Source organism: Sminthopsis crassicaudata, chromosome 3 (assembly GCF_048593235.1).
Source record: "Sminthopsis crassicaudata isolate SCR6 chromosome 3, ASM4859323v1, whole genome shotgun sequence".
NCBI classification, from domain to species: Eukaryota; Metazoa; Chordata; class Mammalia; order Dasyuromorphia; family Dasyuridae; genus Sminthopsis; species Sminthopsis crassicaudata.
Window position 1 is genome coordinate 556,876,940 of NC_133619.1, and position 26,446 is coordinate 556,903,385.

Consider the following 26,446-nt stretch of genomic DNA (forward strand, 5'->3'; position numbering starts at 1 on the left):
TTCTTACATTTTTTTAAAATTGTCGATATAATTGATTTCTTTTATAGTTCTTTGTCTTATATATATTTTAAAATATTTTTTGGAGGTGTCTATAAGCTCCATCAAACTGCCAAAGAAGTTCAAGATACGAAACAGGTTGTAAAACATCCTAGAGATGAGCTACAAAGCCGAGAATCTTTCAGTATCCCGGGATTTCCAGACGAGGTTACGGGTACCACTCGTTTTCTAGAATACGAATCCCAGCATGCATTGCCTCCGCTGCCGGGGAGTACGAGAAAAACTGCATGCTGGGATTTGTAGTTTCACCTACGTGTGTTTGTGTATATGTTCTCTCTTTTCCTTTGTCTGTGTCTATTTGTGTGTGTGTGTGTTGTGTGTGTATATGTCTCTCAGTGTGTGCGTTCTCGCATTTACTTTGCTTCGGCACCTATGAGGAGTCTAGCCCCGTCCCCGGAAGCGCTTGGCCCCAGCTGGGTAAGGGGCGGGGGCTACGAGCGTAGGTCAGAGGTTGCAGGTCAGACACCGCCTCAGCGGGACGGCTTGATAGCTATGTAGCTCGCCGGCTGGAGGGTGGCTGCGCCTTCTGGAAACTTCCTGCGAGAAAGAACGTCGCGGGTTTTGCGGCCCTTGCAGCTGCCGCCGCCGTCACCGCCTTTGCCAATCTCCTGGGGCTTTTTTCGCTCCCGTTCCGTGGAGGAGCCGCCGCTGCCGCCATGTTCGGCTGTCTGGTGGCCGGGAGGCTGGTAAGGGAGTGGAACTGGTAGAGGGACTATGAGGGTGGGCGGGGCAGCCCCGAGCCTGAGGGATCCTCCCTTGGGGAAGGAGAGGAATAGTCCCAATCCTGACCGCCTGGGACCAAAGCTGTGTGTGTAAATGTGTGTGCCCCCGCGTGTGATTGTGTAGTGTGCACGTGCATGTGACATGTAGTGAGTGTGTAATGTGGAACGGGATACATGTATTTAATGTAGGTCGCGAACGAGTGTGCGCATGTGTAGTGTGTGTAATGTACAGCTTGTTCGGCACTTGTGTCAGGTCCTCCTAGGACCACTTTCATGTTGTCACGAGGGTTCCCTGTGTGTGAAGGGGTGCGGGCGCATGTATACATGCACACACACACAGAGCTGTCATTCCTGGTCCCCGCCCTTACACGTCTGCTTCCGCGGGCCTCGAGGGGAGCAGGAGCAGCCCTGCATCTGTGACCACCCCAGCGCCTGGCGCTGAACCCGCCTGCCTTGCTTATTGGAACTTTGTCAGGAGCCGGGGGTTCTTTTCCTTCCCTGCCCTTGTGGCCCTAGCAGCTGCCCAGCACAGTGCCCGGCACGTGGGGAGTGGGGGCTTAATACATATGTAAAATAGATGGGATTACAAAGGAAATAATAACTAAAAATAGTATAAACTAACACTCGAAGGACCCAATGTATCAATTGATCATAAAAATTGTACTGAAAAAATTTTAAAAGACTATCTGTATTTTCTTTATGGATAAAAAAATTGTTGTGTCAATCTAGTACTTTTAAGATCTGGGCCTTGTAGATAGAAAATCTCGCTGCCTTAAACTTAGTTCCGGGAGGCAGTGTTGGCTTAGAGTGGGGAGGGTCAGAATTCAGGTCCTGCCTTAACGTCTCTGAGCTTTCCTTTCTTCACTTGTAAAATGGGGGAGGTGATACTTATCTGGGTTTGATGGGATTTGCAAGTGGAACCTGGCCTGCACATTCTTCCTTCCTCTTTTAGAAATTATAGTTCTTTGAACGGAATGGTGGTGTAAACTTGATTTTTTAAAAAGGGGATAAATAAGGCTGAAGTCCTGTTTGAATATTGAACACCTATAATAATGATTGACTTTTTTTTACCTTTGAAAGTTTGCAAAGCACTTGGCATATCTTTGCCCCATTTGAGCCTACTGATATTATTTGCATTTTAGAGAAATTGAAATTCCTACAAGTTAAGTGATTTGTCCATAGTCTTCCAGCCCAAGTGTGTCTCAGATAGGATTTTATTCCAGATCTTCTAAGCTCTACATGTGGTATTCTATGGACTACCCCAGAGCCAAGTCACTATAACTTAATTAAGGTCCTCCTCTTTGCAAAGAAATGCGGTAGGTACTGGGGAAATACAAACGAATACTTTACTGTTTATCCTCAAGGAGCTATGGATAAGTAAATACAAAATTTGGGGAGGAGAAGAACCATAAATTCTGATAGAATTGACATTCTTTTCACAATTAGATAATTTCTTTAGGATATAATCTTGTACCAAAATCCTGCCCAGATATTTCATTGTGGCATTCAGGTGACTGGATTCTAAAAGGGTTTGTAGCCGAGTACATGATCTGACAGATATTTATCAGAGTAGAAGAACTTTGTCTGAAATTTAATTTCCTGTCCTTGCTGTTATTCTTTGTTTTCCTTTGTAATTTATTCTCTATTCTCAATATCAGTTCCAAGCATATCCCCTGCTTTGCATTCCCAAGTACATCTTTGTCCAGGTCTCATTTTCTTCATGTTACATGTTACAATCAAGCATTTATTAAGTACCTACTAGGTTCCTAGCACTGGTAGGCAGATGGATGAAACGACACCCACCCTTATGTAGCTTACATCGTGTAATCTTCCAACTCCGTTTTCTACTATGAGTTACCTTGAATCTCTTTCTCTTTTTCCTGCCCAAGTTTATCCCATTTCTAAATTTTAACTTTAGATTATTCCCATGATCAGCTTTCTCCACTTCTGTTCCAGTGCTGCTGAATGTGGGAAGAAGCTGTTGTGTTCAGTGACTTGGGCTACTGGCAACTGGGGCCAGACAATTTACTCTTTCCTGATTATATCAACTCTCTACAGTAGTCCCACAACTCCAAATCTTGTTTCCTCAAAGAACTTTCAGTATCCCCTCCTCAAGTCTTCTTAGGACCTTGCTGAAAAAAAAAAAAATCAGGCTTTCTTCCTCTCACTAGCCTCGATTCTATGCCTCAAATCTACTTGTCCTTTCTTTCATCAAATTTCTTTTCAGCAAAAATATGCTATTTTTGATCTCACTTCTTCCCTGCTGCAGGAAATTATTTACTCCTTTGGTCATTCATTCCCTCTTCCATTCTTTGTCCTAAACCTTCTATCCCCTTTGTAAATCTTCACTTGAAAGATCACTGTCACCTCAAGCTATAATCACACATCTGTCTTTTCCTTTCATAGCCAAAGTACTATAAAAAATTATCTACCTTTATTGCATCCACTTTTTGACTCAATTGTTTTTCAGTCCTTTAAAACTAATTTTTTACGAGATTGTTCAAGGTCTCCAGTGATCTTTGTTGCTAAATCTGTGTCCTTTCAGGTGTTCATTTTCTGCAGAATTTAATGATACCTTCTTCCAGGATATTCTTTTCTCCCAGCGTTTTTATTTATTAATTTTTTTATGGTATTTTTCAATCCTGGTCCACTTAGTGCCTGTCCACTACTTCTTAGTCTTTTCTGCAGAATTGTTATCCATGCCCTGCACCCTCTATGTTGGTATGCCTAGATGTCTACCTTGGGCTCCCTTTATTCTCAGTAATCGCATTAGCTCCCAATCTTTATGCAGATGACTTCCAAATATGTACACCCAATTTTCATCTCTTTTTGGACTGTAATTGTATAACAGTAATTTCCTGATAGATGTCATAGACATTTCAGATTTGATGTATCCAAAACTTTCCTCCAAACCCAGCCTCCTTTTGAGTCCCCTGTTTCTGCTAGTCACCCATATTTACAACTCAGGAGACCTAAACATGTCATTCCTCCACCCCCATGATAACTTGGAATTTTCCAAATCTTGTCATTTCTACTTGACTCTCATTAATTGGCCAATAATTGGACTCTGCCTGAGCCTCTTTTGTTCACTCCGAGTGAATGTAAATAGAAATCGTTTCTGTTCTTGCCAGAAACTCTGTGGGTCTTCCCCTTCCAGACTGATTCTTTTGAGAAGTCAAATTGGGTCATCTTTTGCCTCAAATATTACCTATTCTTTAATTACTGAGTGGGTATTGCCTCACATAAGCTGAGACCTGGGAAAGATCTTAGCTTAAAAAGGCCAAGCTCTCCCATTTGCATCCAGGGCCATCTCTAGCTGTCCTGATCTATATTTTACCACTGGGCCCAGATGGCTCCGAAGAAGAAAGGGCACAACCTCACTCACTTAAATACAGTTCACTTGCAAGTCAAGAGCTCAACCTCCCGATATCACTGGTCCTCTCTGAGAATGAAGGACAAACAACTTTTCTACTTCCAGAGCATTTCACACCTATTCCCTTCTCTTTATTCAAACAGCTACTTTTGACTAATTCAAGCCTTCTAATTCTCTTTTTTGTCTGGACTATTTTAGTACTTTACCAGTTGATCTTTTTGCATTTATCCTCTCTTCTCCATTATACATTTCTCTTCTCTATACATTTGCCAAATTAATTATTATAAAATTAATATGCCATGTCACTTTCATGTTCAGGAAACTTCTGTGGCTCTCTCTTACCTTTTGGGTAAACTATTAATTCTTTTTTTTTCTATTTAAAGGTAAATCTATTTCCAACCTATTTTTCTAAACTAATAACATGTTTCTCTAATTCCTGTCATATTTTATGTTATGCTATGTTATGCTGTATATAACATTCCATCTTCTGTCTCTTTGTCTTTGTCTTCACTGCCCCTTAGACTTGGACTGCCCTTCTTTCTCATCTCAGCCTTGGAACATTTAGCTCCCTTCAAGGTACTACCTAAGTGTCATCTTTAATAAAAAGGCTTTCCTGCTTCCCTCATAAGTTTTGTTTCCTCACAATATTCTGAAGTTGCTTTCTACTTATTTACTCATCTATGTTTATACTGTTTCCTCCTAATTAAATATAAGCTTTTTCATGGAAGGGACTTTTATGATGGGAAGGGGTGATCTCTGTTGCCCTAGCACCCAGCACAGTTCCTGGCAAAAACTGATGCAGTGCAGAACTTTGGGATGACTTGTTAATACTCATTGATGGTTGTTGCTGGAAGATTGACTGAGTTCGCTGAGGCTTATTACTGAAGAGCTGACTACATGGTATTTAAAAAATAATAATAATAATAACAACTTCTGAAAACCTACTAAGCTGCCAGAAGATTAGAATAAGCATCAGTGGAAGGAGTCTCCATACTGATGAAATAATGGAATGTCAAATTAATGATAATAATGATAATACTTTGCTAAATTTATATATCATTTGTTAAGTGTGATATTTAGCACAACCCTTTGAGTTAGTTATTACACAAATTAACAACTTTTTATAGATGAAAAAATGAAACTCAGAATGATTTGTTAGTGGCTAGTAAGTGGCAAAGCTAGATTCAGGAATCATCAGATTGTAAAACTGGTATTTTTATATTTTATCAATGCTTTTTCCTCTCCCTCCCTTTATCTAATCTTTGATGACCAGATTATCAAATAACCTTCACTGAACAGTATTAGTTGCTCATAATATATTTATATTTAATATAAGTAGAACCTCTAGAAATTAATAATAGACAATTTGATTTTGGTTTTGAGTGGATGGTTGGAGACTACTGCGTTGTCTTTATGTATGAGTTTCTTAAAATTTATAAAAGATTGTTTCTTAATAGTATCAAAACATTTTATAGTTGGTATAGTGGGTAATTCTTCAATTGATAACAGATTATAATCTTTTATGGCATCATAGCTGTGTGATTCTTATACATGTGTTCTGATAAATTCTTTGTAGAGGATCTATTCTTACACTGGGGAGAAAGTTATGTTTCTTTAAATTCTTTTACTATCTGGGGAGAGGGTACCAACCTAGCATTCTGATTGTCCATTTGTTATGTCTCAGTCTTGTTCCATTTCTGATCATACATGTTTTTGGTATTGTTGATTACTTCTCTCACAAGTTATTCTACATCTACCAGAAAAAGATGCATTATATGTGATTTTGATTCTTTGGAGATTGTGGCAATTTTTGATAGCATCATTGGAAGAAAATTGGTGTTAAAAGAGACATTTTTGCGGGAGTGAGCAGTTGTAGTGTTAAATCTATTTTTATTTTGTTATAATTCTTTGAAAATTGCTAATCCATATATAATATATATGGTAACTATTATCTGAATGGTAAACTGGCCAGAAGATTTTGGCTGTGACTATGCCTGGTGACACAGTTAATTGTGTTACATTGAATAGTTAAGGGTTCCAGAAGCTCACAGACTTTTTCATCTGAGAATTTTTTATTTTCTAGGTGCAAACAGTTGCACAGCAAGTGGCAGAGGATAAATTTGTATTTGACTTACCTGATTATCAAAGTATCAACCATGTCGTGGTGTTTATGCTGGGAACAGTCCCATTTCCTGATGGCATGGGAGGATCAGTCTACTTTTCATATCCTGATTCAAGTGGAATGCCAGTATGGCAACTCTTGGGGTTTGTCACGAATGGGAAACCAAGTGCCATCTTCAAAATTTCAGGTCTTAAATATGGTAAGCTTTATACAATTCTACATTTAAATATTTCATATTCTTTCATAAACATTGTGTGACTTTAAAGAAGTTCCCTTTTTCAGTGGTATTTTAATAAATAGATTGGGGAAAAAATCAAAAGGTAAATCAGGCATTTAGTACTTCACAATTTAAATTGTTGATTTCTGAGGTATGAGATTAAACTGAGATGAGATACAATGACAACTCCATGTCAGAGTGCAAACTTAAGTTTCCTATGATCTTGAAACATCCCTTTATCAATCCTGAAAATGTAAATGCTGGAGAAGATAATAAAAAAAAAAAAAAGAATAGTACATTTCATTACTTTTGGTTTACATGTGAATAATCAAGTTTAGGAAGATTGTAACTTGCCCAAGGTCATACCAAAAATTAGTGACAAAGCTGGAACTTGAGCTTAGGGTTTCTGACTTCTGATGGACTGCTAATTTTGTGGCATCATAATGAGCTGAACCTCTGAGAAGGGCACAAAACTCCTATACTGTGGCAGATCATTTACTTGTTCAGTATGAAAACTTCAGGATTTCCCAATCATCTTCTAAATCCTAGAGAGCTGAAAATGAAAGTTTTCCTGAGGAATAGGAATGAGTATTTTTATAGGCTCAATATTTGTATTCAATTTTGGGCATATTACTGACCAGATATCCGTCTTTTTGATGCTCATTCATGAAGATAACACCAAAAGCATAATTATTATATAGTGTTGAATATGTTTTGTGAGTTTGTGTGTGTATTTGTACATGAATATAGAAAACTTTGTAGCCTAGCCAGATACACTTTTTTTTTTTTTTTTTTTTGGGACAAAAGGCACAGAATTCAGAGATGGAAGAGATTTAGAGGCTATTTAATCTACAGAGGGTATCTGGGAAAATAGTCCTTTCACACTCCCAATCAGTATTCATGCAGTCTGCTTGAAGACCTCAAGTGAATGGTAACCTACTTTTCAGTGTGACTTACTCCACTTTTCTTGCATGGCTCTAAATTTTAGGAGGTTTGCCTCTTTCTAATTTGCATTATTTGATCTTATTTCAGACATTTGGATCTATGCAATATGAGTCAAATTCCTCTTGATATCCCATGGTATCCCTTCAGATATTTGAATACACAGTCTTTTTCTCTTCTCTAAGCTAACCATGGTCTATATCTTTAGCAGTTTATCTATATCCTAAGGCTCCAGGGGATTGAAAGTAGAAATATTACTCCCTTTCTGCCTTTACTTATCAATTTTACAATCAGCACTCCTTTTCCCCCTTATCCTACTCTTGCTCAGAAACTTTAGTATCAGGTAGTATATCTCTTTTTCTCTCTCTCTTTCCACTAACTCCAACATTCAGATATTTTAATATCAGGATCTTTCTATTCTCTCTCCCTTTGTCCTTTGTATCTCAGAAATTTGAAAGAATTCTAAACCACAAAAAGGCCATCTTTCATCTTTTGTCTGTTTTCCTTTGATAACTAGTTGAGGATGGAGAACAATATGAGGTCAGACATACTCATGATAATTTCTCAGCTAATCTGAAGAAAATTTAGTCCAAATGAATTAAATCAATAGATAATTTAATTTTGCTTTCAGCTATTGTTTTGCATTGGGATCTGTTTTTATTATTATTTACAATTGTGTTTCCCAGAAACTTTTGTTCAGTGAAGTAAAAATTTAGGTTGCCATTTTAATTTAAATAATGATAGATGGAAAGAAATTTTTTTTGTCTTTTTCTCTAAATTATCTTCCACAATATTGTTTCTGTCGTAATATGATTAGAGCCTTTTGCTTTCTTCCAGGGAAACAATCCTATTCTAAGTTTTGTTCAGTGATATATAGAAATAAAACAAGAACATAAAATTGTCTTCCAGTGGCTTGAAGTGTATAAATTTTCTTAAAAGGGGAGTAAATATTTAACCTCAAATATCTGATAAAAGAGCAAACTCAATGTTCGAAATTGGAAATAGTATATTAAAAATTAATTTGAGTGAATTTGGATTATATTTACACTTTGAAGCCTTATAATGTCATTTCTAGTTTTGTATGCTCTGTATATTTTGTACATTAGCTGAATTCAGCCAAGGATATCAGTGTGGGCAAATATTTTGGGGAATTGACATTAAAGTCTAGGCAGCAAAATCTACCTGTTACTCAATTGCTGGTTGTAGTATATGTGTATTTGTAATTTTTGACTTATAGGCTCCAGAAGATGATGAAGAGGTGGTAAGAATACACAAAAGAATTATACAGTAAAATAAGACAAGTCCTCAAAGAGATGGGAATATTAGATAATCTTACTTGTCTTCTGAGAAACCTGTATGCAAGCCAATGAGTAAGTTAGAATTAAACATGGACTAACCCATTGGTTTAATATTGGAAAAAGAGTAAGATAAGGCCCTATATTGTCAACCTTATTTGGTTGGTTGGTTGTCCTTTGTTCTTGAAGAGGAGCAAATGACATCACTAGATTAGAGTCAAGTTACAGTGTGTCTGACTATAACTGATCAGACCGACATGAGTTCGGAATGCTCTGCCACAAGTCAGACACAAATAGGCCTTTTGAACATTTAGGGTGAACTCTAACTTTGTGCATCTAGCATTTCTTCTGAGTTAATTCAATTTTGTTTTGCACATAGAATGTAGCACCTTCTCTGACCATGCTGGGTGGTCTTGTGCCAGAGTTTCCCATGTCATACAATCAGTTCTTACATTCTTAAGTGTCCTCGTATTTTTTTTCTGACTGTCTTGTGAGCACTTGCACTGTGTGAGTTCTCCAAATAATCTTTTTGGCAAGCATATATTTGACATTCAAACAATGTGGCCAGCCCAACAGAGTTGTGCTCTCTGCAGCAGAGTTGGAATGCTTGGCAGTTTAGTTTGAGAAAGGACCTCAGTATCTTACCCTGCCAAGTGATCTTCCTAAGACAATTCAAATGGAAGCAATTCATTTTACTGACATGGCGGTGGTATGCTGTCCAGATTTCATAGGCATACAACAATGAGGTCAACACAACGGCTCTGTAAACCATCAGTTTGGTAGTCAGTGTAATGCTTCTCCTCCCCCAGACTTTCTGTCAGAGCCTACCAAACACTGAGCTAGCTCTGGCAATGCGTGTGTCAATCTCATTATCAATGTTCCTTCTCCTCACCTTATTTAACTTATATGCAGAATACATCATGTGAAACACCAGGCTGGATGAATCAAAAGCTGGAATTAAGGTTGCTGGGAGAAATATCTATTCTCAGATATGCAGACAGTACCCTCTGATGGCAGAAAGTGAAGAAGAATTAAGAAGCCTCTTGTTAAGGATGAAAGAGGAGAATGTAAAAGCTAGCTTGAAGTTAAACATAAACAAACCTAAGATCTTGGCCAATGGTCCCATCACTTCCTGGCAAATCGAAGGAGAAGAAATGTAAGCAATGTCATATTTTATATTTTTGGGCTCAAAGATCACTGCAGACAGCGTCTGTAGTCATGAAATTAAAAGAAATTAGCTCCTTGGAAGGAAAACTATGGCAACTGGATAATATACTTTTTTAGTATAGAGATAATACCTTGCCAAAAGTCAATGTAGTCAAAGCTATGGTTTTTCCAGCAGAATCAATGTTTTAGAATTGTGGTTCTAGAGGAAACTTTTGAGAGTACTTTGGACAGCAAGGAGGCCTTAACAGTCAACAGTTCAGACTACTCACTGGGTAGTCAAATATTGATGCTGAAGCTTAAATACTTTGGTCACATTATAAGAAGACAGGGCTCATTGGGAAAAACCCTTGATGTTGGGAATGATTAAAGGCAAAAGAAAAAGGAAATGACAGAGGATGAGAATGAAGTATCATGGAAAGAATAAACATGAACTTGGATAGATTTGAGAGAGAGTGGAGGATAGAAGGGCCTGTTGTGTTATGAGCCATAGAGTCATAATAAGTTGGTCACAACTGGACAGTGTTTCCCACTAAAGAATGTAACATCTTTGATGACAAGTAGGTTTGATTTTCTCATTGTATTCCTATAATTTAGCATGCAGTGGTGTTTAAAAAGTTGTGAATTAATTTAATATCACAAATTGGACTGAAATGCCCAAAAGATTACTATTAAGTATGAAAGGAGGCCCTTATAGCAAGTTCTGAATTTTGAGGCTGAGAGAAGATTGGAGGTTACTGTGAAATACTGATAAAATTATATGGGCAAAACATTTAAGAAATTTATTTTTCTTCTCTGTGTTAGAGAGAAAGAAGAGGTTAGTGACAGGATTGCCAGTTTGGTAGAATACTGCAATAATATAGGGACTGTATTTTAACTTGGAATGGTATGCTATCTCTGAAAATATAAAAAAAAGGTTAAGTTTGAGGAATAAAATAAAGGAACAAAAATACATATTAGATTTGGTGGATAAAGGGGAGAGGAATCAAAGATGACTACTATATAGTTAAAAATTTTATTCAGGAAGACTATAATAGTAATACCACCTTATTTTAGACTAACATTTTACCATTTATAAGAATGTCAGTACATAATGTAGTTTGATTTGATTCTCATAGTAACCTTCTGTGATGTATGATCTCTGGGGACAGGGTTAAATCATTTGTTCAGTGTCAAACTAGAAAGTAGTAGGATTGGTATTCAAAACCAGGTCCATGCTTTTTCTGCTAGATTTTTAGATAAAATTTTGAGGAATTTCACCTCAGGCACAAGTGACTTATTTGCCTCACTTCCTCCCTCTCTCTTGTCTTCCCTCTTTCCCTTCCTCCCTCTCTTCCTCCTTTTCTTCTCCCCCCCCCTTCCTTCTGTCTTTCTTTGCTCCCTCTGGCTTGTACTAATATAATAACTTTTTATTTGTTTTCCCTGCCCCAAATCTCTCCTCTCTTCAGTCTACTCTCCACTCAGTTACAAAGGAGATTTTTCTAAAGGAGCAGTCTACCCTTATCACTCCCTGTTTAATAAGCTCCAGGGTCAAATATAAATGCCTCTGTTTGTCATGTGAAGTGACCAGGTCTTACCTTACCTTACCATTAGTCTTTATTTTTTAAATTTTGGTTTTAATTTATATTTTCTATTTCTTACATAACCATAGTATCCAATTCTTTCCTAAAGAGTCATTATGACAGTATTTTTTAGAGGAGAAACAGGCCCAACTTATAATAAACTGAAAAAGCCTGAAAATGGGGCAGCTAGTTGGTGTAATGGATAGAGCATCAGCCCTGAAGTCAGGAGGATCTGAGTTCAGATGTGAGCGCAGACACTTAACACTTCCTGGCTGTGTGACTCTGGGCAAGTCACTTAATTCCAATTGCCTCAGCCAAAACAAACAAACAAAACAAAACAAAAAAAGAAGAAAAAGCCCAAAAATGCATGCAGTGTTATAACACCTGTGGACTTCTCACATCCATGAATGGGTATATTGATAGTATCTTCTTTCTCTTCATTCAAATCCCACTTGATTTTTATACTTTTGTTCCACTTTTGTTTTTTTTGATGTGTTTTTTCCATTTACTGTTATTTGCACATAGAATGTAGCACCTTCTCTGACCATGCTGGTTTCATATTGTTTTATATATTGTATATATTGTTTTCTTGTCTGCTTTACTCTGCTTCAGTTCATCCAGATCTTTCTATGTCTGTTTTTATCACATAAATCATTTCTTACAACTCAGATATTCAATGACATTCACGTACCATAGTTGTTTGAGCATTTCCCATATGATACTTTTTATAATTCTTAGCTATTACAAAAAAAGTATAAATATTTTAGAGTACATGGGGACTTTTTTCTTTTTTTTTCTTGCTGGTTTATTTTATTTTATTTTTCCCCAGTTACATTCAAGAAGATTTTTAGTATGTTGTTTTATTTTTTTACAAGATTTCGAGTTCCAATTTTTTCCCCCTTCCTCCCCCTTCCCTTCTTTTGAAGATGGTAGGAACTTTGATATAGTTTATACATGTGCTATCATGTAAAACATATCCATATCAATCACAGTTGTGAAAGAAGAAATGGATCAAAATGAAAAAAAAAAACACCAAGAAACAATAAATTAAATGAAAAAAATATCCATCAGTTCATATCTGTCTTATGGATAGCATTTTCTTTTGTGAGTCCCTTGTGTCTTGGATTATTGTATTGCTGAGAAGAGCTGAGTCAGTCCAGTTGATCATCACACAGTGTTGCTGACATTGTGTACATTCTTTTTCTGGTTCTTCTCATTTCGCTTTGTATCAATTTATACAAATCGTTCCAGGTTTTTCTGAAATTATTATTACATTCATATGTCATTGCTTGATTCCTCAATTGATGGGTATCCCCTCAGTTTCCAATATTTTGCCACAATGAAAAGGGCTGCTATAAATATTTTTTTATACATAGGTCCTTTCCCCCTTTTTATGATCTCTTTTGGATACAGATGTATTAGTGGTATTGCTAGGTCAAAGAGTATGCAGTTTGGTTGTTCTTTGGGCATAGTTCCAAATTGCTCTCTAAAATGGTTGGATTAGTTCTTAACTTCACCAACAGTACATTAGTATCCCAGGATTTTTTTCTTTATCATTGGCTTTTTGGGGGCATAATCCTAGAAATAATCTCAGGTTCAAAAGGTATAGACATTAGTCACTTTGTGTAATTCCAAATTGCTTTCTAAAATCATGTACCGTTTCACACCTCTACCAACAGTTTGTTAGTGTGTCTACTTTTCTACACCCCCTGCAACATTATTATAATTTTTGTCATCTTTCCCAATTTGCTGAATATTAAATGAAATCTTAAGGTTGTTTTAATTTGCATTTCTCTTTATTATTAATAATTTGGAGTATTTTTTAAATGTATATAGGAACATTTTGCAATTCTTTTGAGGACATTTTTGATTATATCCTTCTCTTTTGGGGCTATTTAAGCCTTTTTACATTCTGCTCCCCTCCATAACTTCATTCACTATACAGTCTGGCCACACTGGCTTATTTGCAGTTCCTCAAATATCATCATTTGTGCCCAGAATTTGTACCTTTGCTTTGGTTTGTTCTGCCTAAGATATTCTTCTCATTCATTTCCACCTTTATTTTCCTTGGATTCCTTCAGGAATTAGCCCAAATCCCACCTTCTGAAGAAAACCTTTTCTTAGTCCCCTATTTGTACAGTCATTTTGTACAATGGAATTTCCATTTAGCTTTTCAGAAACATATCATTTTTACAAAATGAGGTATTTCATAGCAATTTTTAAAAAACATGTCATATTCTATAAATTGTCTTAAATATCATAAGTAGTTATTTTTGCTGTGGTCACTTTTTAAATAAGTAATAGTTTTTTATTTTTCAAAATACAAACATAATTTTTAGTATTCACCCTTGCAAAACCTTGTGTTTTAAATTTTTTCCCTCCCTTTCCATTTCTTCCCTCCCTTAGATAGCAAGTAATCCAATATAGGTTAAACATGTGTAATTCTTCTAAAGATATTTCCACATTTATCATACTGCACAAGAAAATTCAGATCAAAAGGGAACAAAAATGAGAAAAAACAAGCAAGAAAACAATAACAAAAAAGGTAAAAATCCTGTTTTATGATTCACATTCAGTCCTCATAGTCTTCTTTCTGGATGCAGATGGATTTCTCCATTACAAGTCTATTGGAATTGGCCGGAATGACCTCACTGTTGAAAAGAGTCTAGTCTATCATCACATAATCTTGTTGCTGTGCACAGCAATGTTCTCTTGGTTGTACTCACTTCACTTAGCATCAGTTCATGTAAATCTCTCCAACTATGGTCATATTTAACTTGTATGTGCCATTAAAAAGCAAATATGAAACAAAAGTTGCTGGAGATACCAACAAATTTATTATTCTCTTCTATTTCATGCATAACAAAGAGAAAAATTATGTAGTATGATTGAAGTACATTCTTTTTGGTGTATCTTGTTTTTCATTTAGTCATTATTGAATATGTGTTCTTAGCAAGGCAGTGGTGGTATTTGTAAGAAAATGATTTTACAGATTCCTTGCCTTTGAAAAGCTGGCAGCTTTGCTGAGAGATGAGGCCTTGAAATTTAACATATTTCAGTAACAATATAAGATAAAGTTAAGTGCCAAAATGAATGCTATAGAAAAAGAGTACCAGAGAAATTCTGAGGGATGAAAAACAAAATGAGCTAATTATAGAAAAAGCTTTATGAAATATGTGTATCTAGAGTGGGGACAGGAAGATTATTCAGAATTGGAGAGATAAAAATGATTTCTTTGGGAAAATGTGAAAGAACCATCTGGGGTTATATTTGGGGGAGTAGTATGAGATAATGGTGGAAAAGTATGATAGACCAGATTGTGGTATGGTGGCAAAGAGGCTGATTAGTTTTTGCAATAATACAGGCTTGAAATAGTAATGGCCTAGATTTAGGGATTTGGTAATGAATGGAAGAGAAAGGATATAAATGAAACATATTCTAGGCTCTGATGTTTTGATAAATAAGCCAAAGAAAGGAATCTTCACTTAAAATTATTGAGTTGGATGTTTGGGAAAGTGTTGGGTATATTATATATATGGTCATACGCTCTCCTTCTTATAGCTCTGATCAGATAAGAAAGTTAAAATGTTGGTAATCTCCTTAGTTGGTTTTCGAAATGAATAGTTTAAGAAGTTTATAAGAAAGATAATGCGAATTACATGGATAATTAAGGAAATAAGAAATCCATCAAGGTGTTTAGTACTGAGAACATAATCCTTCAGTCCAGTGATTTGAAGTATGAGTGAAAGTACTAGAAAGTCTAGAGAGCAAAGTAGCATCATCATCAGAGAGAACCATGTCTCATATGAGTGTCACAAGATGGAAGGAGTGAGAAAGGAAAAGGTTTAGATATAGAAAAGCAAATTTGTTAGTTAGCAGGCATTCCAGGTGGAAAAGCAGAAGGGATAAGCAGAACTGGAGTGGGATATAGAGGAACTAGGATTGAGGGAGGATATTTATTATTTGAAAGTCTAAAACAGAGCATTTTTTAATATAGATTTGAATAGAAGGGATTTCTTCCTTTGAAAACTATTCATATACTTTCACCATTTATCAGTTGAGAAGTAGTTTTTATTACAGATTTTAATCTTTTCCTTATATAGTTTGGAAACCAGACCTTTATGAAAAGTATACTGTAAATATTTTTCTTCTTCTGCAAAATTTTTGTGTAATAGAAATTTCTCTTTTCTCTCCTATGATCCACTCTATCCCTTGCTTAGTTGTGAACTTTTCCATGATCCATAGATCTGAAAGGTAATTTCTCCTTTGCTTCTCTGTGTTATGATGTCACCCTTTATATTTGAGTCATGTATTTAATTGGAGCTTAAGTTTTGGTATATGGTATGAGATGTTGGTCTGTACATAGTTTCTATCATACGGGTTTCAAATTTTTATCCTTTCAGTGAATTTCTTGCTCCCTTGTCTTTTTGGGATTATGCTTTATCAAAGTGTAGCCCTGCATTAACTCCCATCTGCTGCCTTTGTTTTACTCCTGTGCTCCTGAACAAAACAGAGGATATTATGAAAGTATGTGTGCTAACTAGATTCACTATAAATTTATGCTAGCTAATCTCAATTGGATGTTTATCATAGCATGTTGTGCTACTACTCCCCCATAATTGATTCCTTAATCTATCACAATAGCTGTTTCAAAACTTTTCTCTTCAATTAACCCATATCATTCCCTTTTGCCTCCTTCTCTGCTGAGAAACTTGCTTCATACCTTACTGAAAATTTGAGACCATCTTCTGAAAGCCTCTTTTTATCCCTTTCTTTATCTTAATTCCTTTGACTTCGTTTCATACTATCTTATCTTCATTCCAGTGTCTGATAATGAGATGGTTCTGTTCACCTAGGTCAGATTGCTATTATTCCATCCCCTCCTGACTTCAGCTCTCTACTCCACCTTTATCCCCATTTTCTGTCTAATATCACATCTCTCCCTATATATTGGTACTTTCCTTACTGTCTATAAATATTTAAATCTCTCAAGTCTTATAAAAAATCCCAACCTTCATTAGATACTCACATCCTATATATCTCCTGTCCTTCTCAACTAAGCTTGAGAAAATCTGTAGTCAACCCCTGTACTTCTTTTCCACTAATTCAATCTGACTTCTGCTTTCTCCAAAATTATTAGTTATCTCTTAATTGAACATAGTCCTTTCTAATCTTTTTACTTTTGAGGATTCAAATCCTTTAGAGATAGCTGAGTGGTACAATGGGTAGAGTATTGGGTCTAGAGTTAGGAAGATTTGAGTTAAATCTGGACAAGTCATTTAACATGTTTGCCTCATTTTCTTCAACTGTAAAATGAAGAAAATATAGCCTCCACCTCACATGGTTGTTATGAGGATCAAATGAGATAATATTTGTAAAAGTGCTTAGTAGACACGATATAAATGCTTATTCCCTCCTTTTCTCCTTTTTTGATCTTTGATGGAACTCTGTCTTCCCAGAAATCAGCTGGAGTCAGGATCACTGAATGTCTTTATTCTTGATCTTTTACGGTCAAGGTCAGGGGGTTAGGTCTAGCAATCTCACACACACCTTCCTCCCTCAAACGCCAAGAGAGACTGACTCAGTGTCAACGTCTCAATTTCCTCTTCCTCCTCCTACTCCTCCCACACATGTCACTTCTCCCTCTTTGTCCCACCAATCAAGTCAGCCCAGAACAGCTGGGGAGGGTCAACCTTCAAACAAGTTAAGAGGGAACTGTCCAATTGGCAATTAGTCTCACGTGCTTCATTATCCAAGTGCATTGCTCAGTTCTAACCCCTTACAGATCTCTTTTGATTTATTTGACATTGTTGATCACTTTTCTCTGGAAAATCTTCGTTCTTCTGTCTCAAATCCTTTTAAAGTTCCTTTACTGTTTCTTCATCTGTGTCATGCCCACTAAATGTGAGTGTCCTTCAAGGCTTCATCCTGGGCCTTCTTTACCCCCAATATATTATTTCTCATGTGGTGATGTCATCAAATTCCAAGGGTTTGATTACTACCTTTCTGAAGATGATTACTAGATCTATATATTTAGCCCTAGTCTCTCCAGAACTCTGTGTATACCAGCTGCTTGTTGAACCTATCAAATTGGATATTCTACAGGCATCTCAAATTCAACATGTTCCGAAAAGAATTCCTTCATGTCTCTTCCCTGGGTACCCCCAACTCTTCTCTCTCTTGAACTTCAAAATCATTGTTGAGAGCACCACTGTCCTTCCACTCACCCCACAATTCTCTACATCATCTGAACTTCTTTATCTTGTTTACCCCATTGTCAGTCTTTTTCCAAATTTTTAAATTTCTTTACATCTTTCACATGGCTCTTCACTCATACAACTATCAGCCTACTTCCTACTCTTATCAAGCTCTTACCTGATCTATTGCAGAAATCTTCTAGGGGGCCTCCATGCCTAAAGTCTCTCTTCATTTTAATTCATCTTTCACTTAGCTTCTCAAATGATTTTCCTAAAACACAGAATTGACCATGTCATCATCATTGCCCCTCAATTCACTCTATGGATTCCTGTTGCCTTCAGGATCAAATATACTCCTTTGGCATTTAAAACTCTTAATTGGTTCTTTCTTATCTTTTCCCATCTACTACTTTCTATACATTTATTGGTGATGTGGAAATTCTTATCTCTATGCCTTTGCCCTGGATTTCCTCAAGCTTGAAATATTTTCCTTCCAGTCACTGATTTAAAATCCCTGGTTTCTTTTAGTTTTAGGTGTTAGTATGATCTTTTCTAAGATTACCTTTCTTCTATCCTTTATCTTTTATGGTTTCATTTCTATGTTGTCCACTCCTCCCTGAGGGCAGGGACTCTTTACATTTTCTTTGTTTCCCCAGTTTTCCTTGGCCACTATAATAAACATAAATAATAAATGCTTGTTGATTGGCTAATAAAGTTTAGATGATATGGTAGAAAATATATTTGTAGATGGAGAGTTTATTTTGTAGAGTTTTCTCTAAATTCTTGAAGCTTAAAGTGAAGCATAGATTCTATGTAGTTACCTTACACTGAAATGGCTTCTTGTCATGCATGATTCATGCTGTCAGCTTTTGATCAGCTTACCTAAGTATCAAGGTTGGCTGTAGAGTCATAATTTATATTTTCAGATATTTTGATCCTTAGAAATACAAATGGATCTTTTGGACTCTTGCTTCTCTGACAGTGATGGACTTTGGGGTCAGAAAAGTACTAAGGAACACAATTTAAAATTATACATATATTTGATCTGTTTAATGGGATGGAAAGACTTTACATCTATCTGAAAAGTCAGGAAGATATTGTTTCAAATTCTTCCCCTTAAGCCTGCTGTATGACCTTGGGCAACATTTAACCTCACATTGCCTTAAATAGGTAGCTATATAATTTGAAATACAGTTGCTGATCTGCATTGGAAGAGGGATTTTTCCTCACCAGGAATTTCATATATTATAAATCACATATCTGATCCAATAAAGATTTTTAATGTATAGTCATTGTTTTATAACCAGTAAGTTAGCATAATAATTAGAAAGCTGAACCACATCCCTGTTGACATCTCACTATAAAAGTAGTTTGGGTTCAAGAAATTAAAGCAGCTAGTAACCTGTACACTATTCAGGAGTCTCATGCTCATGTTACTAAGAATATTGAAAAAAGAATTGAAAAATGAATGTGACAAGAGCAAAAATATCATTAAAAATAAAGTTGACTATTTATAGATTGGAAGTGATGTGGATATAATTCATCATCAGCTCAGTCTGCTGTCTCATAATGTATTAGAATAATTATTATTCTGGGTAAAAGAATTGGATTAAAGTTTATATTTGCCAAATTAAAAGATAAATAATGATGACAGGACATCGTGCATGGAAATATTAATTTTACTTGGATTTATTTAACCAGATTATTGACTTGGGGAAATGGATAAAAATAATTGATTCAAACCGATAACTTTAGAAAAACTGAACAGTGAGGAGGTTGAAAACTCATAACATGTCTTATCCCTTAAATATTTATCTCCTTGTAAGGACGTGAGAGCCAAAGACACCATAGAGTACAAATTTATTGAAAGTGACAGTGTCAATTCATAAGCAGTTATCTCAAGAAAGAGTGAAAGGCATTTGAGGAGAGAGTGACTCCAAAGAGAGCTTGGCATGAGAACCAACTTAAACCAGATAAACATGTTAGAATTTGTATATAATTCAAAAAAGCAATAGAAACTCAAAGAAGGGAAGATTCTAAAAGAATGTAAAAGATCCTAGATGATACACAGTTCTGAGGGCATAGATACTTATGAATAAATGCTTATTAACTGAATTTTATTAAAAAGGGAAACTGAAAATGTCAGGAACAGCGCATTTTTATAGCCTCTGTCTCTTCCAATTCTTAAATTTATGCATTTATAAATAAGGTATAGAGAATGTCATTCCATTATCCCTTATTTATTGAATTTTTAAAAAGTTTACATCATTGAATAAAATCCAGTGTTGAAGGTTCTCATGAAACCAAGTGTCTTCAAAATATATTATAAAAATAGGGCAAGATTGTGCTTATGTAATGTGTCTACTGAATAACTTGGTATTTTGACTCATTGTTGCATAAAATAGAGAACTATATACTTACCTTGGTCCTGGAAAGTATTAACACAAAAAGTATAAATAATAGAATTCTCTAAATGTTTTTATTCAGAGATGATATTTTGTTAATTTTTCAACCAACACTGAAAAAACTGTCTTATGAACAATGAGCATTCCTCAGACTGATAAAAGCCATCTTGTTAGTCCATCTGCATAGTTGTTTTGAACAGGTACTATATATAAGTAATACTAGACTATCAAAGCAAAACTTTATTTATCCTTTACTGATTTTAAAAATCCTCACTCTTAGAGCAGAGTGCTTCCTTTTATTTTTTTAAAATAGTAATGTATTTTTCCAGAAACGTGCAAATATAGTTTTCAACATTTAACTTTCCAAATTTTTCTCCCAGTTTCCCTTCTCCCCAAGACAGCAAGCAATTCAAATGTAAGTTAAATATGTGCAGTTCTTCTAAATATATTTCCATATTTGTCATGCTGTGCAAGAAAAGTGAGATCAAAATTGAAAAAGAGAAAAAAGAAAACATACAACAAAGAGATGAAAATATTATCCTTTGATCCATATTCAGTTTCCATAGTTCTCTCTCTGGATGGCACTTTACATCACAAGTTTATTGGAATTGCCTTAAATCTCCTTATTGTTGAAAAGAGCCAAATCTATCACAGTTGATCATTACATAAACTTCTTGTTGCTGTATACAATGTTCTCTTGGTAATGCTCACTTCACTTAGAATCAGTTCATGTCTTTTCAAGCTTTTCTGAAGTCATCCTGCTGATTGTTTCTTATAGAACAATAATATTTCATTACATTCACATACCATAATTTATTCAGCCATTCCCCAACTGATAAACGCTCAACTTTCAGTTATTTGCCCCTACAAAAAGGGCTGTTACAAACATTTTTGCACATGTAGTCCTTTTCCCTTTTATATAATCTCTCCAGCATACATACCCTATCTTTGGGCATAGTTCCAAACAAGCAAAACTTTTAAAAACAAATGTTTTCCCAATGATGTCGTATGGCAGCAACTATAATATACAATTTCTGAAGTATCTAAACTGCAAGTGAACTAAAATGGTTAATATTATAAGTAAGCTGTAATATAATTTATGCATAAAAGATATTAAGGATGCATATGAGAACAAGAGATAAAACAAAATGATCCTGTATTAAAAATAATAGATGGATAACCCAAGTGCTCATTGGTTTCCTCAAGATAATACTGCCAGAGGAAAACTTGTAGAATTAGTTGTTTACATATATAAATAAGGAGTGGAGGGGATATGAATTTTAGAGAAAGGAATTCCACAGTCATTAGAAATTCAGAATAAATGGCAATTTTGCCTTTTAACATTCATGCAACATAATTTTACTAACTGAACATTTATATTCATATTTGTTATGGTTTTTATAGCAAGTGTGTCTTTAGTTCCAGGTATGATGTATGTGTTGTATTTGAAGTTTAAATGTGAAAGACAATAATTATTTGTTTCATTAGCATTTTTGGAAAACAAACTGGGATTACATCTATGATATGAATTTTAATTTATATGATTTAGGCATCTTTCAGATTGAAATGAGTCCTTTTGTTAGAAGCATAGGTTTTTCTTTTTTTGTCAGAAAGAATATAGTTATTTTAAAAATCCTCAGATGATAATAAAACTTATTTTTAACATAAGCTTCATCTTTTCCCAAAAGAAATCATATTAAAAAAACAAACAAACAGGGAAAACAGGGTTGTTACAGAGGATGGCAGCCCTTTGTTGATTCCCATCTCCTTGAGGAAAAATACAGCTCTTCAAATCTATAGTGCTAACCTGGGATTGAGGGCTATCCTTAAAAGAGGAAAGTATTAAGGATCACTAGAGAGTAAACCCTTTCCACCATGGATATACTCAGTCTTAATTCACTATGTGACCGAAAGTCATGTTTTGGGTTTGTCTCACTACATCATAGTTCTGTCCCTTATCTATAGTTTCTTTTTAATTCTGAAATTTTCCACTTGATTCAGGAATTTGTTATTTTCCAGGCATTCCTCAAGGCCCAGGAGGCTTGGTCTTTATTTGTTTGCTTAGAATCTCCCTTTTTCTCCTTTTTAAAGAATGTTTTGTTGATATAATTCTCTTGTCACTGTCATCTTACCAGCAACTCTTCTCTACCACCTTTCCCTTCCTTTACCCAAGACCACATAGGAGGTAAGTGACAAAGGCAGGTTTAAATTCTGGTTCTTTGATTCCAGAGCCCTACAGTTTCATCAACTTAGTTGCAGCCGCTGCCCACATTTCTTTTCTATTATAGAAAGTGCTGCTATTAATATTTTTGTATAGATGAGACCTTTCTCCTAGGTATTGATCTCCTTGGGATATATAGGCATTACTCCTTCATAATGCCACTGTGATCGGCTTCTGTTCTTATATAGCTCATGCTTGTCCCTTTGTCTCCTGCCATCCCTGGTGGTTCTTTTTCTACAAAGGTCTTAGTCTCTTTGTATTAACTACTACTCTTTTTCTCTCCGCTCTTATAGTGATTACTGTAAAGCTTTTTAATTACCAGAATCATATGTAAATTAAGGTAAAGAAGATCCCCTCAGGTAGAGATCTTAAATTGGCTGATTATGAGTTTGTAAATCCCACCATGCCTTTATTCCCTTGGCTTGCTGGTGTTTTTCCTTTGGAAGATGGGCGTGCAACAGAATCCCGGAGTCCCACCCCCTTTAAAGGCCTTACTTTTTAAACAAGAACTTTTTATGATATTCTATATTCTTTACTAATCTTTAGATTTCAAATGAGAAGTATAATAGATTGTCATCACAAAAATTCAGGACCCTTTGCAGTAAATGAAGTAGACCTTATGGAAGCAGAGAGTAACAATCATTGGTTTTTGAAGTCTGAAACCAAGAAATGTATGTGGACACTAAAAGATTATTTCAACCCTTGTGCTTCCTCTACCATTTTAGAAATAAAGTGGAAATAAATTATTCTGTGACTAGTTAAGAATTAGTAAGGAAATATGATCATTTATCTTCGAAATTTAATTTGCTTTTATAAGTTGCTTCAAAGAAGAGTATCATCTGTATAAACTTTGATTTAAAGATATACTAAAACTTTTGGGATATGATGTATTTAATGTTTGCTTATAAAATTAGTTTAAGTATAATGGTTGTAAGAGTCAGCTTAGTATGATAGCTACACAGCTAACTCTAGAGCCAACTGGACTTGGGCTCAAGTTCTCTTAACTTATTGGTTATGTGACCTTGAGCAAGTAATTTCCCTTTTCTTTGCTCTAGGCATTTCTCTTAGAGATTAGACTGCACAGAAAGTGTCAACCTGCATTGGTAAGAGTCTTCCTTATTTTGGAATTCTCTATGTTGTTGAAATTACAGGTCCTGTTACTATTTTTGCTCTAAAATTTGCTTGAATAAAGAGGTTTGTTTTGGATCTGAAACTTTGTGATTTAAATCTGGTAGGCTTATACATCTCAAATCTTAGTGGAAAGCCTTATAGGGCTAATTTATAACCATGGTACAGTCTCACCCTTTGGTCGTATATTAAAATTGTGGTGAATGTTAGCAAATTCCTGAAGTTCTGGAACTGCTAAAATTATCAGATGACTGTTATGAAATTTGATGGTATTTGACCTTTGTGGGAAGAATCAACAAAGTATTACAGAATGTCCTGGCTGGCTGGTCCTTCAGTTCTTTCCAGATCTACTAGGTCGAATGGCAAAAGCAAGTCAGATAGTTTACTTGGTGCTTTGGTGTAAACTGTGCAGGAACTGAGATGAAATTTACCATGAGGATTTTCTTTTATGCTGGCAATTTTCTCAGTGGCAGGGTAGCTTCAATTTTATTAATGACACCCATGAAGAAATGGAATTTGAAAGGTTACTTTGTACCACTTGCCATTCCATAAACTAAGAAAAACTTATAGTTAGAAACTAAAATAAGTTTTCTATCAATACCAAAGTATTTTCTAGATTTTGTGATATCAGTTCTATCAAATTTTGACTTTTGTTATACTTGACATTTTGTCATAGGCTTGGGACTTTAATCCATTATTATGTCAGAAATTTTAGAAAGTAGTATTACATACAAGGCATGCTACTAAAACTATTATCAAACTTGAAAATCCAATTAGAATTGAAATGGTATGCAAACTTATAAGTCTGTTTAATTTAAACATCTTTCCCATATCTATGTTGAATATGAGAAGCCAAAAACTATCAATTTTAGGTTTCCTTCTGTTATGACCAAATCATAGATCATAGAATAATGAAATCCAGAAATAAGAAAAATTTCAAAACTTTTTATTCAGAATTTAAATAGGAAAAAGTCTTATTCATTATTCATAACTGAAGCAATATACATGGTTGCCTAATACATCCTATTTGTTTTTTTGTCTAGATGACTATAATCTTCTAACACCTGAACTCTCCCTCTGCAATGATCTTATCCATGCAGAGAGATATATTTGAAGAGTTCATAAAAACAACATCCACATATTTTTTCATACCCTAAAAGCTTTCAACCTAAAACCTTCCTTTTCTCTGTAGGTTGACTATTTGTAAAGTGTCTCAAGATACAAAGAGGAAATGGCTCAATGTCTCAGGCAGGGAGAGTTCCAGATGGGGCAGCGCAAGTGCCATCTACAATGGAAAATTGTATGAAGGATGGGAAACAGAAGAGGCCAAGATTGGAGGAGCAGGTGGGGGAGTAGGACATTAGTTCAGATTAAGATAGATGTATCATAAAAGTATTTGTTTTTATGTTTAGCTTTAAAGATCCTTTATATTGTGTCCATAATACTCTTAATAATACATGATTGTACTTGTCCCAAGATGATGAAATTAAAAAGCAACAGTAGAATATATTGGTGTTAGAAGTCCATGTGTACAATCTTAACTTTTGGTTGTAGTGTTCCAGTGAGAGAGATATGACCCATGTTTTCTCACTGAACCCGGGTTTTTTAAACTTGAATTACAATTGAATTTTTTATGTCATTTAACTTTATTTTAGAGGTACTATTGTGAGATAGTGCAAGAATGTTGGAAACAATTTCGAAGTATTTTTTTCCCCACTCGTTTCCACATTATGCTTCTGTGTATTAAAAATTAGAGTGCTATTTTATGTACTAGTTTTTCAAAACTTTTATGCTCTCAAGAAAGAAAAGTAAGCATTAAAAAGGAATTTTAAAAGAACAACTCTGTCATCTCTTTTGAAATAAAAGTTTGTGATAAAGGAGAATTTGGATACCTCTGTTCCATTTTTGAAATTGCCTCTCCCTCTTGTGATACAAATTGATTTTGGTTTTGTGACTCCCTGTTCTTTCAGAGATTACTGTTGTTGTCATACTCTTACGATGAAGATGACCTTGAGCAGTTAGGGAAAAGTAGACATAATTTTTAGTTAACTTTTTTTTCCCACTTCTATTTTTATTGTTTGGTTGCTTTTTCCCCCCTCATGATCCTGATCCTTATGGTCTCCTTTTCTCCCATGCATGCTTAGTTTTAGGTTTACTTCTCAAATTTCTATTCTGAAAAATGCATGAATGATGCTTAGAAGAGAGCAGCATAGGCTTAGACTGCTATATTTCTTTCTGAGGGGTGATACTTTGTAGGGGGGGGAACAAGAGGGAAGAAATTTTATAAATCTGATTTAGTTAGCTGAGTGGCCTTTATTATGTTGCAAATTCTCAGAATGTCATTTAAAGTGTTTACTGTATAATTCAATGTTAAATATATACAATTTGTATTCCTTTAATTTTTTATGTATTAGTCTTATTTCCCAAACAGATTGTAAGCTCCTTTGAGAGTAAGCACTATCAGATTTTGATATCACCTAGAATACAAATATATGGTTTGTTTATTAAATAAATATTATACATCCATATTCAGTTGCACTCTGAAGCTAGATAGCTAGATAGGATAATCCAATTTTAGGTTTTTTAAAAATAAAAGACCAAACATCTATTAGAAGATGCTGAAGTAAAGAATAAAATTCTTAGTTTAGCTATAATTTTTCTCTTTCTACTAAGTTGATAGTGAAGATTATAATTTTGATTTTAGTATTTAAGTTTTTATAGCAAAAGGAAAACATAAGTTCACATGAGTAAACTTTTTATGTTGAGTAAAACACCATTTTAACTGAGCGTCGTTTGATTTGTGTTGTAATGTCTCAAAATTAGATACCCATATTGCGTCTAGATTGTCTAGCTTATCTATGCTGTCACAAGTTTTCAGTATCATAATGATTGTCTTAGGGATGACATTAAAGTTAAGACAGAAGATAGTCTTTGTTCTTTGACCTCTCTTTGCTGTTGTGAGCTTCTAGAATCCTTTTGTGACCTTCAATCTATAGACCTTGCAGATTCCATGTTACCAGAGAGTAAGGAGATGAGCTAGT

General features: G+C 35.1%; 1 protein-coding gene across 2 annotated transcripts in view; it reads left to right on the plus strand.

The window, feature by feature from the left end:
- The first annotated feature begins 315 nt into the window (after nt 1–315).
- The window catches only part of HIKESHI (heat shock protein nuclear import factor hikeshi), a 34,164-nt gene continuing 8,033 nt past the window's right edge, over nt 316–26,446 (plus strand). The window contains exons 1-2 of one of the 2 annotated variants that reach the window (XM_074304673.1): nt 316–743; nt 6,236–6,473. In XM_074304673.1, coding sequence (XP_074160774.1) covers nt 714–743; nt 6,236–6,473 — 268 coding nt within the window. In that variant the 5' untranslated portion in view covers nt 316–713. Of the gene's footprint in view, nt 744–3,329; nt 3,409–6,203; nt 6,474–26,446 lie in introns of those variants that run through there. The other variant, XM_074304674.1, reaches the window with a different exon arrangement.